Here is a 16,013-nt window from a genome sequence, read left to right on the forward strand (position 1 = left end):
TTCATGGCCCCTTGAGCTAATGCTACTATCAGCAGGCTAACATCCTCACAATATCTATGCCTATAAGCTCATGCAAAGGAGGCATACTGCAAAATATTGATTTATTCAAAATCACATACCTATTAATTTTAGTTTTTCACACACTGCAGCAATTCCTTTACAGCGTGCATACTGTTGCATGCAGTATGCATACAAATGGGACATACTATTTTGGCTGTCTTGCTCATTTGAGCTGCATAGAGGTATTTAAGGCATACAGCATCTGATAAATGATGTATCAAGACATACAAAATATTTTCCTTGCATACTAAATAGTATTAGTCGTACAGATACCCTATGTTAACCATCTTAGCATGCTAATGGCTATTAATAAACATATTTGTTTTGGGAATACTTGTTCTCTAAAAATGAAGAAAAACTCTTTATACAAACTGAAAAATTACACACAAATATGAGACTAAATCATTATCATCCTCATTTTATCACTGCAATATTTCGTAATATGTGCCTTTTTTTGTAAAATCTTCACTGAACTGGCATTAAGAAAGAACTAAAGTGCATCTATATCACATCTATATAAAGTATTAAAAGAGGAAATGTATATGTTTTTCTTGTTTTTCTGAAAGAGAGACAAGTAAGATTATGTAACTTATATAAACTAAGTGGGCGGATACCCAAGATGCTTCAGTGTTGCTCAGTCAGGGTCGACCATTACTGTCTGTGGCAATCAGATATATAACTCAGCTAAACAAGCATTTTAAATGAAAAAACAAAAGGAACTCACCACATGTTGATGCATACGATCCCCTAAAACACTGATGGGTTCAATTAATCAGAAAAAAAACAACTGGTTTGATTTTGTGGATGAGGCTTTTGTGTTTATTGCTCACAGAAACCCCATGATGCCTCCTGACAGGATCAATGTTGTTGCTTGTGACCACACAGGATGAGAAAAAGGCTTTTCCTATAGTAGCTGGGTGGGGAGTTGTGATGATGGCAATCAATCAATAATCAGTCAAATAATCCAAGGCATCTCCATTCAAAACAATTAATTATACTCAGGAGCGGAAAGTAGCTAACAATTACCCATGGAGTCAGGAACTGGTTGTTTGCTGGATGCCTCGTTTAATCTTTTTGCACTGACCTTGTACCGTTACTTGTACTACCTCCTATTCCAAGTCCAAGTTCCTCTCTGAACAATAACTCTGTTCATCCAGTTAAGCCTGATATATTGTCCTGGCACACTTTGCCGTTTGCATCCTGGAAGCTCTGTTGGCAGCCACCGCTGGGAGGAACTGAACATAAATATAATCTATGATTCTGTATGGCTAAAAGACCTCATGCAGTTTTTTCTAACTCTGGAAAAAATCAAATACAGCCTAAGGGTCAAAAGTTTAAATCTGTCTGGGGACCTGTGATTAATTACATAAATAACTTAAAGACACTACCGAATGAAGGACATGCTCAAAATTCAACTTGATATTTTCTGCAAATATTTAGCCTCATTTTAAGCCACCATGTAACAGGTAGCGATATTGTTATTGAATTGCTGTTGGTGTAACACTGTATAATGATAAATATATAATAAATATACAAGGCAGAACCTAATTTCGTCTTTATTTTTCCGCTGATTTTCTTTTTTTTCTTATTGTACTCTAAGCTTCTATTTGTAAACATGACTCTGGGACCGGGGGTTGGGGAAAAATGCCTTTTGTGCCATTTGAAATTAAAAAGATATGTAAAAACAAAAGATATATAATCTATATCTAATCTATAATATATACCGGAATTATAATAATTATAATAATAACCAAAATCATAAAGAAAACCCATGGAAAATGTCTAGATATCAGCTCTTGGATTAAACTCCTATCAGCTATATTTGTTGTTTTCATTATATCTGTCCAAACAAATGTACCTTTACTTGTACCAGTCATTTAAAATGAACAAGAATTTAGATAAAACAAGGGTGATCTAATACATTTTTCCATGACTGTATTGTTTTGGGACAACTGAGAGAAGCTGGAGATCAAAAAACTCCCACCAAACATACAGTATGATAGCTGATTTACTATTGTCATGTACCAGTGAGGAAGATTCAGTAAAGTGGTTTGAAAAGAACTTTGCAGCGGTGAACAAAGTACACAACACTTGAGACAAAGTATAGTTACACCTGGCTAAATATTACTTCAATCACCAGCAGCCTCAGAATGTTTGAGGGGCAGGGGTGAAAATATTACAAAGGGTACCTGCTATATGCGGTGAGCACCAGCGCACAAAATATTGTTATACTTCACCATTTTTTTGTCCACTCACAGGACACGCTGGAGAGCATTTCATCAAGTTTTAATAACCACAGGGTCATCCAATAATTTTTTTGAGGTAAAGTACTTCCATCCATCCATTATCCTTAACCGCTTATCCAACTCGGGTTGCGGGGGCTGGAGCCAATCCTAGCTGAGAGGTGGGGTACAGCCTGGACATGTTGTAGGGCCACACAACCATTCATGCACTCATTCACCCCTACTGACTATTTAGAGTCACCAATTCAACTTTGTGGGAAAATTGTTGGAGGAACCCGCACTGAGACGGGAAAAAATGCAAACTCCCCGCACAAGAGCCACAAGCCAGAGTTGAACCAGCGACTCTTGTTGCAAGACCACAGCGCTAACCACTACACCCACCTTTGTTGTGTGTTTATTTGACAACATTAAAAACATACAGTACAGGCCAAAAGTTTGGACACACCCATCTCATTCAATGCGTTTCTCTTTATTTTCATGACTATTTACATTGTAGATTCTCACTGAAGGCATCAAAACTATGAATAAACACATATGGAATTATGTACTTAACAAAAAAGGGTGAAATAACTGAAAACATGTCTTGTATTTTAGATTCCTCAAAGTAGCCACCCTTTGCTTACTAGAATATAAGACATGTTTTCAGTTATTTCACACTTTTTTGTTAAGTACATAATTCCACATGTGTTCATTAATAGTTTTGATGAATTTACAATGTCAATAGTCATGAAAATAAAGGAAAAACATTGAATGAGAAGGTGTGTCCAAACTTTTGGCCTGTACTGTACATTTCTAAAAAAGACTTAAGTCTAACTCAGCTTCTGACAGCCAACTCTTCAGCTTCCGTCGCTTTGTCGCGGGCCTTGGCGTGTGATACAGACTCTAGAGGAACCCCACAGCCTTTTTGAAGACTTTAATGTAAAACTGTATGCAGGAATGTCAGACACCTAGGGTAAATGATTTAATAAGGGAGGGGAGGTGGAAGGGTCAAACTAACCCCAGACTTTGACCCAGAAGACCATCACAACCACCTGGTGACCCCTGGAATTATCTGGCGAAACGGAAAAAGTTTTTCCAACATTACACCATGTTCCTCTGCTGATCAGAACATCTGCATTTCTACATCTGATTGGGTGAAATACTTCACAAGCGCTCTTCGTTTGTTTCTATACTATTTATCAAAATATTTCACATACAAATATGAATTTACATATTATGAATAGAAAGGATTTTTTTTACAATGAACTTTACAATGTTTTTCTGTTACACTGAGCTTACATTACAAATCTAAAATATTTTACATATATTTAGTAGACAATATATTGTTTACTAGTTTAGTAAGATGTACATTGCCTATTAACACTGCTAGGTGTAATAAACAGATGATTTCTTATCACCAATTCCTGCTTGAGTGAGCACATTATTGTATTTGGGTGCAATAAAAGACATCCAGACACTTAAGATAGCGATACATTAGACAAGTGGAGATGAGAAGAACCTGACACATCTTTCTCCATCTTTTCCTGCAAATCCTTTGTACTTGGACTCTACTTGCTGAGTGGCAGAATTTGATTTATTTTATGCACTCACCAAATAAACCGTTAAATACATTTAGCTCCTTCGATTCAATCTGTTTGAGAGCTGCTGTCTCTCTGTTCTTACAAAAAACTGAACACAGTCCAACCCCCGATGAAACAGGTGTCCTATTGCTCAGGCTACATAAATCATGAGACAGTGCAGTATGAGGAAGGAATGATTATTTATAAATGCAGAATCGAGAAGATGATGCAGGCAAAGCAAAACTTTCATGGGTTTTGCTTTGCTCACACAAAAAATCCCTCCTGCATCAATCATATTCAGAAAAACATTCTCATCATAAGTAGCTACTCAGAATTACAAACATTACTCCATCATGCCCACTGCAAGATCATGCAGATATCAAAAACTGATATTAGATTTCTACCTTCCTCTCACATCACACTATATCAAAAGAAACCTGCCTTGAAATCCATCAAACTCCTGGTCACACAGGCAAAGCAAGTAGAAAACCTAAAAATCTTACTTCTTGTAGGTCGATGGCTTCAATTGTTTGGCTGATAGTATGAAGATCAATCAGTTAACATCCAGGCAGCGGAAAAACACGAGACAGGTTTTGGAAAGCAATCTGATGAGGGATGAGCATCTGAGAAGTAGCTACACTTGAATGAAAGGCTCAAATTGATTGAACGGAGGATAAATGTGCTTACAATTACAAGTAAAGGAAGGTGGTAGTAAACAAAAGAGAGGGGTGGAGGAGGACGGGCAGAAAACGTGAGGGGGAGGAGGACTACACCGCTATTATGAGCACTTTATTTTCAATTAAGCCTTCTTGCATGTAAGCTCACTTTCTGCCATTTTTGATGATGCAGGGAGTTCTCGGACTGGAAATTGATTGGATAGCAAACGTCTGCAACTTTGCTCATTTAACGGAAGTTGCACTTTAAACATACATTAGAAGAAAAAACAGAAATATTGTTTTTATTCTATATGGCAGCACAAAAACAAGAAGTCTTCTTATGGATAGAATGACGAGATTAAAAAAAAAAAAAAAGCAGTTGAATGATTATTTGCAAACTATTATATAAATCACTAAATATTTCAAGAAACATTTAATGGTTTTGAGTGTTTTTTTAAGAAAAAGTAAAAATCACTGATTCAAGCTTCTCAAGTGTGAATATTTTCTGGTTTCTTTAGTAAAAATTAAAACCTTTGAACAAAACAAGACATTAGGGAACGTCATCTTTGGCTCTGGGAATCACTGATAGACTATTTACTGAGCGGAGGCCGATTCAGCCAGAATAGCTGATAACACCTGTGTGGGCGCACAGAGCCTTTAACGCATTAGACTGAATATCTGAGAAGCCACATGACACTGTTACACCTCCAATCGATTGGCCAAGGAATCCACTTTACACATTAATCTAATACCTCCCGGTCCGGAGAAGCTTTTAAATCATGAGAGGAAGTCAACTAACTAAGGGAGGGTGTAAAGTAAGAAAGAGTGAGTGAAAAATGTTACAAGCTGACGGGCGTGAAAAAAAGAGTGCAGATATCTGCCCTCTAAAGCCCGTAAAGTTGATGTAGAAAATGATTTACACATTATTTTGTTTCCGGCCATCTGACGAATGTAACATGCATCCTCCTTCATGCCAACGCTCCACTATTGCCCCATTTTTAGGACTTACACACGATTAAACAGTTCACAAAAATCTGAATGACAATGACAAAGACTAAATGACAGTTTCCTTTTATTGATAAGAGCAAGCTGAGTGAGAGTCTTCTACAGCATTGACAATGAATGAACTGGCATAGGAAACATATTGAGATATACTCTGGTACATTATTGCCCTTTGGCCATTTTTCTTTACATGTACAAACTTCTCAAAAGATCAGCCATCGTCTACATGTGGCTGTGGAATTCCTACTTTTCCTCAATTTTTTCATGAAGAAAACATCTATTCAAACTCGTTGAAAGTTGCTTAGTATTTGTTTACCCATTTTGAGGATGAATTAAAAAGCACTATGTTCATTCCAACAATCATGAAAATATTGTCACAGACTTAACTGAGATGCATTCATGTTTTTAAGTATTTTAAAATTACTCAATAGAAAAGTTCACAATCGACCTGAACGCACCATGGCTTTCAATCATTTTCTCTCATTACAAAGCCTGAAAATAATCTCTTGCTTTATTGTGTTGTGCCATTAAATACAAAGGCTCCTACATCTGTTCATCACTGGCTCTTCAAATGTACGTAAAAAATAATCCCATGAGGAACAGATTAATTCAAATTAATTAAGGTTAATTAGCTTCTAATGCTAAAAAGAAAAACTTATTTTACTGTGGAATGGAATAACGAATGATCTGCAACAAGTTTTAAAAATTAACACCCTAATAAATATTGAAAACTCAATGTGGAATGCATAAATTATACCCAGGAACAATTACAGTGAGTGTAATGCACAAGCAGCTACTAAAAGTTTCACAAACAGCTTGCTGGTGAAGTATTTCCTTTAGGAGAGTTTGCATTTTATATTCCTCTGGTAATCCCATCAAACCTGAAATTATTATCTGAGCTGTTGCTGAGGAGGACTACAGGTCGGCAGACGGATCAAAACAGTTTGATTATGCTCTCTCTGGACTTGCCGACTCCAACCCACTTCACTGAAATGAGAAGAAAGAAAAAGACAAGATGTGACTGGCAGGTTTGGCAAAGCGAACAACAATTTGGCTGCAGTCTATCCATTAATGTAAAATGCCTCTTTACAAACCTGGCACTTGCAGGAAGTCTTCGATGAACCGAATGTAATCTTGTGCCTGTGACGGCAGCTCTCCGAAGCTCCGGGCTGCCTCAGTGCTGCAGCACCAGCCGGGCAACGTCTTGTACTCCACTGACACCCGCGTCAAAACATCCATGTTTGCTGCAACGGAAGCACGTTGATAACATTGAGTCAAAGATGTTTTTGTTTTGGTTTACATATTACTTTTCATTATGAGACGGTGGTAAAAAAAAAAAAAACTGCCCTTGTGAGTGAAATGTTTTATTATCTGTGATGCTGAAAGACTGCAGCACAACCAGAGAGCATTTAGAAAACAGACTCTGGATCAGGATGAGCTCCACTTCATCCGTAAAGATGATAAACGTACGGGGGGAAATTGGTGATACCGTGCTGGCCGCAGGGCATAAAAACAAATGTTGTTTCATCATCCTCTGGTTCATTAGCTTAACAATTCAATTTGCTCCATTTTGGCGGCGCAAGCAGAGAGATACAGGAGACAAATGCATCAAATCTGCAGCAAAATAGATTTTCAAAAACCCAAGATGTTGTATTTCCTGCTGGTAAAAGCTGACCTGTGTAAAAGTAAGACATTAGGGAGCATAAAAACAGCATTCATTCACCTGTAACCAAAGTGGAAGTAGTAACTGTGTAAAAAAGAATCCCTTTGAGTATACAGCTCCTCTTCTGTGTGTCTCATGTTTCTGGTATAAAAAGTTTGTTGAAAGATGGAACCTGAATGTTGTCAAAGATCTGCTGGGTGCTGTAATTTACAATGTCAGGATGGGAGGAATCATCTACCAGTCATAGTGTTACGGTAAATCCTCATAAAAAACATTATAAGAAGCTTTTTTGATGACCGTCATATGCACTTACTGCGCAGAAAGGCTTTATTCAATTTCATGAAGCATAATCTGCAAAGACAGCTCTTTAAATGACATGAAAATGTGTTTTGTTTCTACATTAATTGAAACATCCTGTTTCACTGGAGACAGGTTCTCCTCACTCGCAACGGGTGTGCAGGGAAATAAAATCAGTGGATAAATGCGTAAAAAAACAATGTTGGTTTCTTGCAATAGACTTCAATGTTTCTTAATCTGCAGAATATTATTTTACTGGGCAAATATTGTCAGAAGAAGTAAATGTTCAGGCAAGGGGTGTGATGTGTAAAAGACAAAACATATTATTAAACTATACCAAGTTTTGTCTTGATGTTTTTGTGGGTATCATCTATAATTATAATAACGTTTCAAAATGATGTAAAATTGCATAGTTTTAAGTTAAAAACCCTCAAAGCTTTAGAGAGTAGTGGCATGAGAGAGTATGTCTTTGGATTTTCACCTTAAAAAAGCAGAAACACAAAGAGCAATTTAAAGATATTGAGTTTTTTTAGGTCTTTCAATCAAGGAATTGAAGAAACTATTTACGGATCATTTAAATATTCATAAGTTGCAGCCCTAGAGTCAATACATTTGCCCATTACGTTAAGGCAAGACTAAAGCCTAATTTGACTTCACCAATGCCAATTGTTGACTGTTAAATCCCCTGCTATTTTTCCTGTAATGGCCAGAGAAAGAGCACATCCACAAAAAGCTCTAAATGGGAATGACCTACCAGGGAAACTTGGGAGAGGTTGTCCATCAACCTTATAGGCCACACCCACTTTAATCTCTGGCAGTGTGTCCAAAATGTCCAGTTTCGTCAGGGCAATTCTGCAAGACAGATGTCACTGTTCAGCTCCGAGTGTTTCATGAAGGTGAACTGTCACTCCAGTAATTACATCAGCAGCTTTGGATAATATTCTGAAATGAAAGTGTCTTACGCAGAGAAGCCGTTGACCATGTGGGCGTATCTGACCAATATCAGGTCCAGCCAACCGCAGCGCCTCCTTCTGCCCGTCGTCACACCGAATTCTCTCCCTTTGGACTGTAACAGGTCTCCAGTCTCCTAAAATACAACAAACAAGACGCCAACACTGTCAACTGAGAAAGACAAAGGAAAACAAACTCAAATCCAACAGATAATACAGCATGTTTTTCAGGGATATGCCGTTGATTCCCTCTTGACGGGCAGCTACACATGCCATTTTCCAGTAACATCCTGCTTCGATTTCATGCACTCACATGTGGTGTGGGTACAACCACACTCCTCTACTGTCAACCACTGAGCATCTGGGGGTAAAGTGTCTTGTTAAGAATAAAAACAATAGTAGTACAGCCATCAGCACTGGTAAATTAAGTCTGAATTGAAGATTTAATCAAATCTTGACCTTCAAATCAAAAGGCAAATAAAAACATGGATTTGGAGAAAAGTGACACCCCTTACAGAGTGAATACAAAGTACACATATGGTAATAAGGGGAACTGATGGTATAAAACACGTTAACTGTGTCCCATAAAATGATAAATCCAACTAAATTGTGAGGAAAATTGCTCCGAGTTGCAGGAAAAAGAAATCCTAACAATGACATATATATGATAATACAAAGTCAGGACAACCCTGCAGACTCAATGTCAAGGTTTTCACTGTATTCATTTGGAGAATTGCCAAATTTTAAGTGCCTCCACAACATCAAATATCTCCTTAATCCTGGTGGAGTATGTTGGCTATTTTACAAAAAGCTGCTGCTGAGCGCCTGAGAAGCCCACATGATGAATTTGTTCCTTTAATCACAACATCGACGACTTCTCAGCTTCTTAACATTTATCTCTAATTAGCGGGATCTTTTTCATCAACACGCTGAAAAACTATCTTTTCCCAAACGTGTCAGTACTCACATTATCCTGCTCTGTTGGGAAAGCACCAACGCCCACCCGAGTTGTGTACGCTTTGACCACACCGTATACTCGGCCAACGTATGATGGAGGCACGCCGAGACCAGTGCACACGCCTCCCACAGTGCAGTTAGAAGACGTCACGAAAGGATACGTCCCTGAACAAAGAAACATCAGTTAAACCTGGTGAAAGCAAAACATCCATCCCTCTTCATAATTCATCCCACAAAACCCTGTGTTGCTCACCAAAGTCAATATCCAGCAGAGCAGCGTTGGCTCCTTCCACCAGGATTTTCTTACTGGGACCCGTAAGAGATTTGTGCATGAAGTACACCCCATCAGTCACCATAGGACGCAGTCTCTCCGCATATTTCTGAAAAACCGTTAACAGCAAGTGCTTAGACCGAAAAACTGGTAAACACCAAATACATATTTTAAGCATTTAAACTTAGGCGAAATACACTGTTATCATATAAAACAAGCAAACAAACAATATTGAGTATTGCAATGTTGTCATTGCAGTTAAATTTTTTTTTTTTTTTAAGATTATTTTTTGGGCATTTTTATGCTTTATTGAAAGTGATAGAGGGAAAGGGGGTGATAGAGGGGAAGACATGCGGCAAAGGGAGCTCAGGCCGGATTCGAACCTGGCTCCGCCACAGCAGGACTCAGCCTTAGTGGTAAGCGCTCTACCAGTGTGAGCCACCGGGACGCCCCGCAGTTACATTTTTAAGAGTGTATAAGCGTGACAAATAATATTTTTTCAGACTATATTAAGCAACCTAAATGTGTATTAAATGATTGTTTCCATACGTATATTATAGGCATTTCTAAAAGCAGACACTTTAAATTGTAATGGTAGTAAAAGTATAGGTGTTATGATGTGGTCACACCAAACATGAGTGAGCAATTTGATTTACATTTGTAACGAAGAGTCATTTTGTGTTGGTAACTGTTATTATGTCAGTGTGTGGCTGTGCTTAAGGTGTCTACATGCAAAATAGGCATGTTCTGTGAGGATGCTGGTGATTAGCTTACAGCGACTGACTGTAGTACAGCAAGGCTGCCTATTTTTGTACAGCTTTAGTTTTTCTCCTGTTTCTTTAAATTAGGGAGGTTGGAAATTAGAAAAATTCTACTGTTATAATATTAATGTCAAGCAAAAGATTATGTGATGTGATTCTCCTCTGCATGATAACCTGACCTCACCTTCAGCTGCTCCAGTTCACTGTCAGTGTCCACATTAAGGTTTGGATACATCGTCAGGAAATGTTCTGCCAACATACGAAACCTGAGAGGGGGAGAGTTTGAGAGTCTGCTTACACATGTTCATTCAAGTTTATGTGCTTCACTTTATGCAATATACTTCACAACATGATATACAGGACAAACAGGCTATCATAATGCTTCATCAAAGCAGCAGTTTTCACATTTGTGCCGTGGCTAGGTGGTGCCCCCTGGTGGCTGGAGGAGACACTGACACTACATTGAAGCAACGCATAGTGAAAAATCAACACCCTCCACTCAAGTGAATTTTTGTCCATTTTTGGCAGGTTTACTCATTTAAATTACATATAAAAGGTTCATCCAATTGCGTCAAGTAATTCTAACATGAACCAAAAAATACCGATTATGTAATTAAATCTAATTAAATAGAATTTAGCTAATTTCCATTAATAAAGTTTGTTAATAATGTAATTACTGTGAATGCAAGAAAACAAATTAAAGTTAAATCGGACAGATATGGGGCGTTCCCGGTGGCACACCTGGTAAACGCGTACCACAGAGGCCCAGTCCTCGTACGCGGGCGGCCCGGGTTCGAATCCGGCTTGGAGCCCTTTCCTGCATGTCTTCCCCTCTGTCTCCCCCTTTCACTCTCAATATCTCTCCCATCAATAAAGCTACAAAAGGCCCAAAAAAATATCTTTAAAAAATAAAAAAAATAAAAAAATTGGACAGATATATCTAGTTTTAAAATACACAAAATATATTTACAGTAATTAAACAAACGTATCAATGTAAATTAGCTAAATTCTGTAAGCTATAGTTGCATACATGTCTGATAGTCCATCTCAGTTTAAATTGATTTAATTACATAAATGGTACTTTTTTGGGTTCATGTTAGATTTACTTTTGGAAATTTTATACCAAATTGAATTAAGTGCAATGTATGCAAGGTCCTTTTCATTTTTAATCCAAATGCTCTCAAAAAGTATTTCTGAACTCAAACTTGCATTTTTAGAAATGTATTAATTACATACCAGGATGGAAACATAACTGGCCTTTAAAAGAGACTAAGACATTAAAAACGCTGCAGTTTGATGTATTAAACTTGGTATAGCGACACTCTCAGTGACATTTTATCTCATATTAGATCACTCATGGTAGGGCATTACATGGGAATACGACATTGAAAGAAATTTATAACATTAAACATAAAAACTCACTTTTCCTCAAAAACCTTGAAATCAGAGACAAGGTCACAGACTCGCAGGCCGTTCCGAGCAGCTTTGGAGGAGTAGGCAGGACCGATACCCTTTTTAGTGGTTCCCAAACTGGAGAACACATAAAAAAAACACAGCATTTATAACCATTTGCTGTATTTAATAGAAACTAGTCACTCCAGCCTGACTACACCTAACAGTACAAATTACAATCTACATTTCAAGGTAAAAACATTCAGTATTTAAAAGGGTCAATTTACTTTTTCCCTTCTTGTTGCTGCCGCTGCTGCTCCTGGATTCCATCAACAGCTTGATGGAAGTTGAACACTAGAGGCGGACAGAGCCGACTGTCAATAACAGGACATTTCTAATCCAAATGGTTTAATGAGCAAATGCTTTCTCACCAATGTGGGCACGATCAGAAATTTTCAGTCTCTCCTCCCATCCTTGTAATCCTGCACACAAAACAAAAGATCCAATATTACATGTTACGTATACAACCCATTTTTAGCAGGTGATACTACATCCTATACATTTTATTGCAGGATTCTTGTGTATTAGGGACACATTTATAATTTTTTTGAAGCATACACCTGCTTTTTTCTATTTCATATTATGTAATTACGGTGTGGGCAAATATGAGACATCTTGTCATTTTTAGACCCACCTCAATTAATGAAGTGTTCAAAAACACCTTAAGTTTAATCATATTTCTAGTCTGAGTGGCATAATAAAACAGAAAATATAAATTTTGAAAACAGACAGTCAAACAGATCTTTTCACAACTGACATTTCACTTAACACAGCAGGTAACGATGGCCCTGCTCAGTTTAAGTGTACCAGTAAACCACAACAGTGTGACAGTAAGCAAATATGCACAATACCAGGACCCAGAAGCAATCTGACACCACTGACACCACACTGCCTTCTAGGGAATTTTGGATTTGTGCAGGAAGTGATATTTGAACATATTTACTCTCATTTGTTTGTGTAATTTAGACTTATTTTGTTGGTACCAATTTATTTCTGGGATTCACAGACTTTTCTTTAAAAACCACTTAAGATTTAAAAAAAACATTGTGCTTTTAAAGTCCACAAATTGTTTGCCAAACACAAGGAAACAGTCTCATATTTTGGGGAACAAAAAAACATACATGCCTGATAATCAATTTTAGATTATTTTATATTGTAGACATCTGTTTTAGCTGGGTTTTGATGTTTCTGTAGCACCAGCACTGAAGCTTTAGAAAAATAAAATTTACTTTAAGTTTATTTAAAAATAAGATTTAACTACTGAAGTTCTTCTTACAGCCTTATTTTTTGGCGCCAGCCCTCCAATCCACTGGGCTTGTGCCAGAGTATTTGCACATTGCACAACGCCTGCCATTACACAGTGTTTAGGGGGTGTTTCCTTTCCTATGCTGATAAACAATGGTCACATGGGTGAGGGCAGATATGGGCGGTTGAAAACATTTGGTGCCTCTCCTGTTGACTCCCAACATGGCCCAACATGTTTATATCACTACTCTTTACAAAATTTACCTTTGCCTTTCTGCAGGTTCTTTTCAGCCTCCTCGAACAGACCTGGCAGGTGAATCACCACTCCGTTGCCTGTAATGCAAAATAAGTCTTTAACAAATCTCATGGGAAATAACTTTGCATGCAGACGATGCTAATGAGTACCAAACTGCTGACAGTTTATTTATAAAACAATCCATCTTGTAAACAATCTCTTTAATAAGAGGTCCTTAAATGTTTCCTCTTTCCATGTTTTCATAGCACTGGAAAACAGTCTCACAAAATGAGGAAACACTTAAGATTTATACTGGAAGTGTAAAACAGAGCAATGTAGCAACTCTGGGCTTGTTGACATTTACTTTTGGTTTAGTATAACCTTTAACCCTTTCAATCTTGTGTGCACTATATGTTGACTTTCTATATGTACCCACGCATACTCTCACTTTAGCTCAGAGCAGGTGTACTACAAAAACAGCCCCGTCTACATAACACATTGCAGCTGATAAGGCTGTCTACTGTGCTTTAGATGTGCACCGTTATCTTGGTCGTATACTGTTTTTTTATTGTTTTATTAAAGCTTTTTATCTTCCCGCCAACTTCAAGTCTGACAAAATCAAAACACAAAGGATTGTCTTGTACCAATGAAGGAGAGAGCCTTCTTGTTGAGCACTCCACTGGGCAGCAGGTGGAAGTCGTACTCCACTGAGTCCACAACAACAGTGTGTCCTGCATTGTTGCCTCCCTGCAAACAGCACAAACAACAGAAACTATCATCAGTGGGGACATTTACAGTGTCACAGTCTTGCCTGTGTTTGAATGACAATAGAGTCAAAATGTTTACCGGTGCTTCTAACTTAGAAAAGAAACATCGTCACACTGTTAAAATAATCGCCTAAGTCATTTTTTGTCAAAATTGTTTTTTGCCTAAATCATCTCGTCATGACGCCGGCCACCTTTGGTAAAACCGCCTACATCCTCAGTTGATCAGATCATGTGATTTTACCCCTTTAAGATCATCACTTCTTTGACAATTTGCCACATTCATAGGCATCAGATAAGAACCCAGCAAAGAAGAGCTGGAGGGAGATTGTTTAGTTGTCAGTTTAGTTTATCCGTGTTTTATTGTTGACACCAATAGTGGTAACACTTTACTCTAAGGTGCCTACATAAGAGTGACATGACTATGTCATAAACATGACATGGGATGTGTCATGAACATTAATGGCACTTTGAAGTAACATTAATGCTCATGATACTTGTTATGTTTCTGACAGGCTTGTGTGACTCTTCTGTAGACACCTTCAAAATAAAGTGTTACCATATCTTGCTTAAGTCACCGAGGCATGTTCAAAAAAATTGCCTAAAGTCATTTATTTCTCTTAAGTTACTTAATTTACACACACACAATAGCCATCCTTTGTTACGTCCTTTTTGAGTAAAATGATCAATAAATATCATATGCTACATTTTTGGTGAAGTTTTTTGTGTTTCTTGCAAAACATGAAAAAATGAGTTTGGCGATTATTTTAACAGGGCGGCGATATGCATCTTGCTAAATGTCACCGTGTTGAGGAGGGAGAGGAACAGCTGGGCGGCCAGTGCGTTACATAACGTTACATTCACCGGATACGGTTAACAGTTGGACGTGTTCGTGTGGTGGATTAAGTACACGTTTAGCTACCACGAGGGTAGATAAAAACAAACTAACACAATTGAAACAGCAAAGCAGCTTTCAGATAGCATATTAGCATCAATGTACCACTTCCACATCCGGGAGGTCAGACAAGGTTGTTGACGTCGGGACCAGGTCATGAATATTTAACGGCCGTTAACAGTAACGACTTTCACCAAACCGCCGTGTTAACAGCGGCTATTATGAATAACAAAGCCACTGTCAGTAAGTGTGAGTGTTAAATGTAAAGTTAAATCGATAGTGTAGCTGGGTACCTGGCACCTGCAGACAATATCCGCATCCATTGCGAGCAAGTCCACAACTTTCCCCTTGCCCTCGTCGCCCCACTGCGCCCCGAGAACAACGGTCACTTTGTTCTGCGGCTCCTTGGGCACGCGGAGAGAGGACTCCTGCTGGACGCTCTCCCGTGGCCGCTTCACGACCGGCTCCCCGTTCAGAGAGACGCTCTCTCGCCCGTTAATGTTAGCCATGGTGCTGTCGGATGCCATGCTGCTGCCCTCCGTCTACAAACCGGAATATCGTTTTACCGCGTTTCTCTGCGTCACGGGAAGTGCTCGTCTGTCGCTCCACCACTAGGTGGCGGTGTTTCCTCTTGTCTTGGTTCTTCTCAATCTCATCTTTGTAGGCACAGTTATCATCATTTATTCTCCTTACAAATCTTCTAGTCTGACTATAATGCATTAACCGACACTTAAACACTGTTTTTAACTCAGTGTCTTTATTCAGTCTGGATTATTAAATCAAAACCACTGCCGTCGAAGAGACATCACGATTCACGAAGAGTACAGAAATATATAGTGATGATTCTCTCCTCTCCACTTCCGCCTTCGCTTTAATCCACCGGACAGGCCACACACTGTTTTGTGCCTTGACTTTCCACTTCCATCAATCAATCAATCAAACTTTATAGCGCTTTTCATACATATAAATGCAACACAAAGTGCTTTACAAAAAATAAGAATAA

At 38.3% G+C, this 16,013-nt stretch overlaps 1 protein-coding gene across 1 annotated transcript; it reads right to left on the bottom strand.

The window, feature by feature from the left end:
• Positions 1 to 5,573: 5,573 nt before the first annotated feature.
• Positions 5,574 to 15,564, bottom strand: adssl (adenylosuccinate synthase, like). The gene is made up of 13 exons (XM_059351567.1): positions 15,304 to 15,564; positions 13,996 to 14,098; positions 13,381 to 13,449; positions 12,243 to 12,293; positions 12,099 to 12,165; positions 11,842 to 11,949; positions 10,604 to 10,685; positions 9,641 to 9,767; positions 9,398 to 9,552; positions 8,443 to 8,567; positions 8,235 to 8,332; positions 6,615 to 6,764; positions 5,574 to 6,507 (listed from the first exon to the last, which is right to left on the bottom strand). The coding sequence occupies exons 1-13, from the start codon at positions 15,535 to 15,537 to the stop codon at positions 6,455 to 6,457; spliced, it is 1,422 nt and encodes a 473-aa protein (XP_059207550.1). The 5' UTR covers positions 15,538 to 15,564; the 3' UTR covers positions 5,574 to 6,454.
• Positions 15,565 to 16,013: the final 449 nt, after the last annotated feature.

This window comes from Centropristis striata, chromosome 15 (genome assembly GCF_030273125.1).
Source record: "Centropristis striata isolate RG_2023a ecotype Rhode Island chromosome 15, C.striata_1.0, whole genome shotgun sequence".
NCBI lineage: Eukaryota > Metazoa > Chordata > Actinopteri > Perciformes > Serranidae > Centropristis > Centropristis striata.

Excerpts from the sequence above, each read along its gene's own strand:
- adssl (XM_059351567.1), bottom strand. The coding sequence starts at position 15,537 with ATGGCATCCGACAGCACCATGGCTAACATTAACGGGCGAGAGAGCGTC. Across the intron at positions 11,950-12,098 it reads CAGCAACAAGAAGGGAAAAA|TTTGGGAACCACTAAAAAGG; the intron begins GTAAATTGACCC and ends TGTGTTCTCCAG. Across the intron at positions 8,568-9,397 it reads TCCCAACAGAGCAGGATAAT|GAGACTGGAGACCTGTTACA; the intron begins GTGAGTACTGAC and ends GTTGTATTTTAG.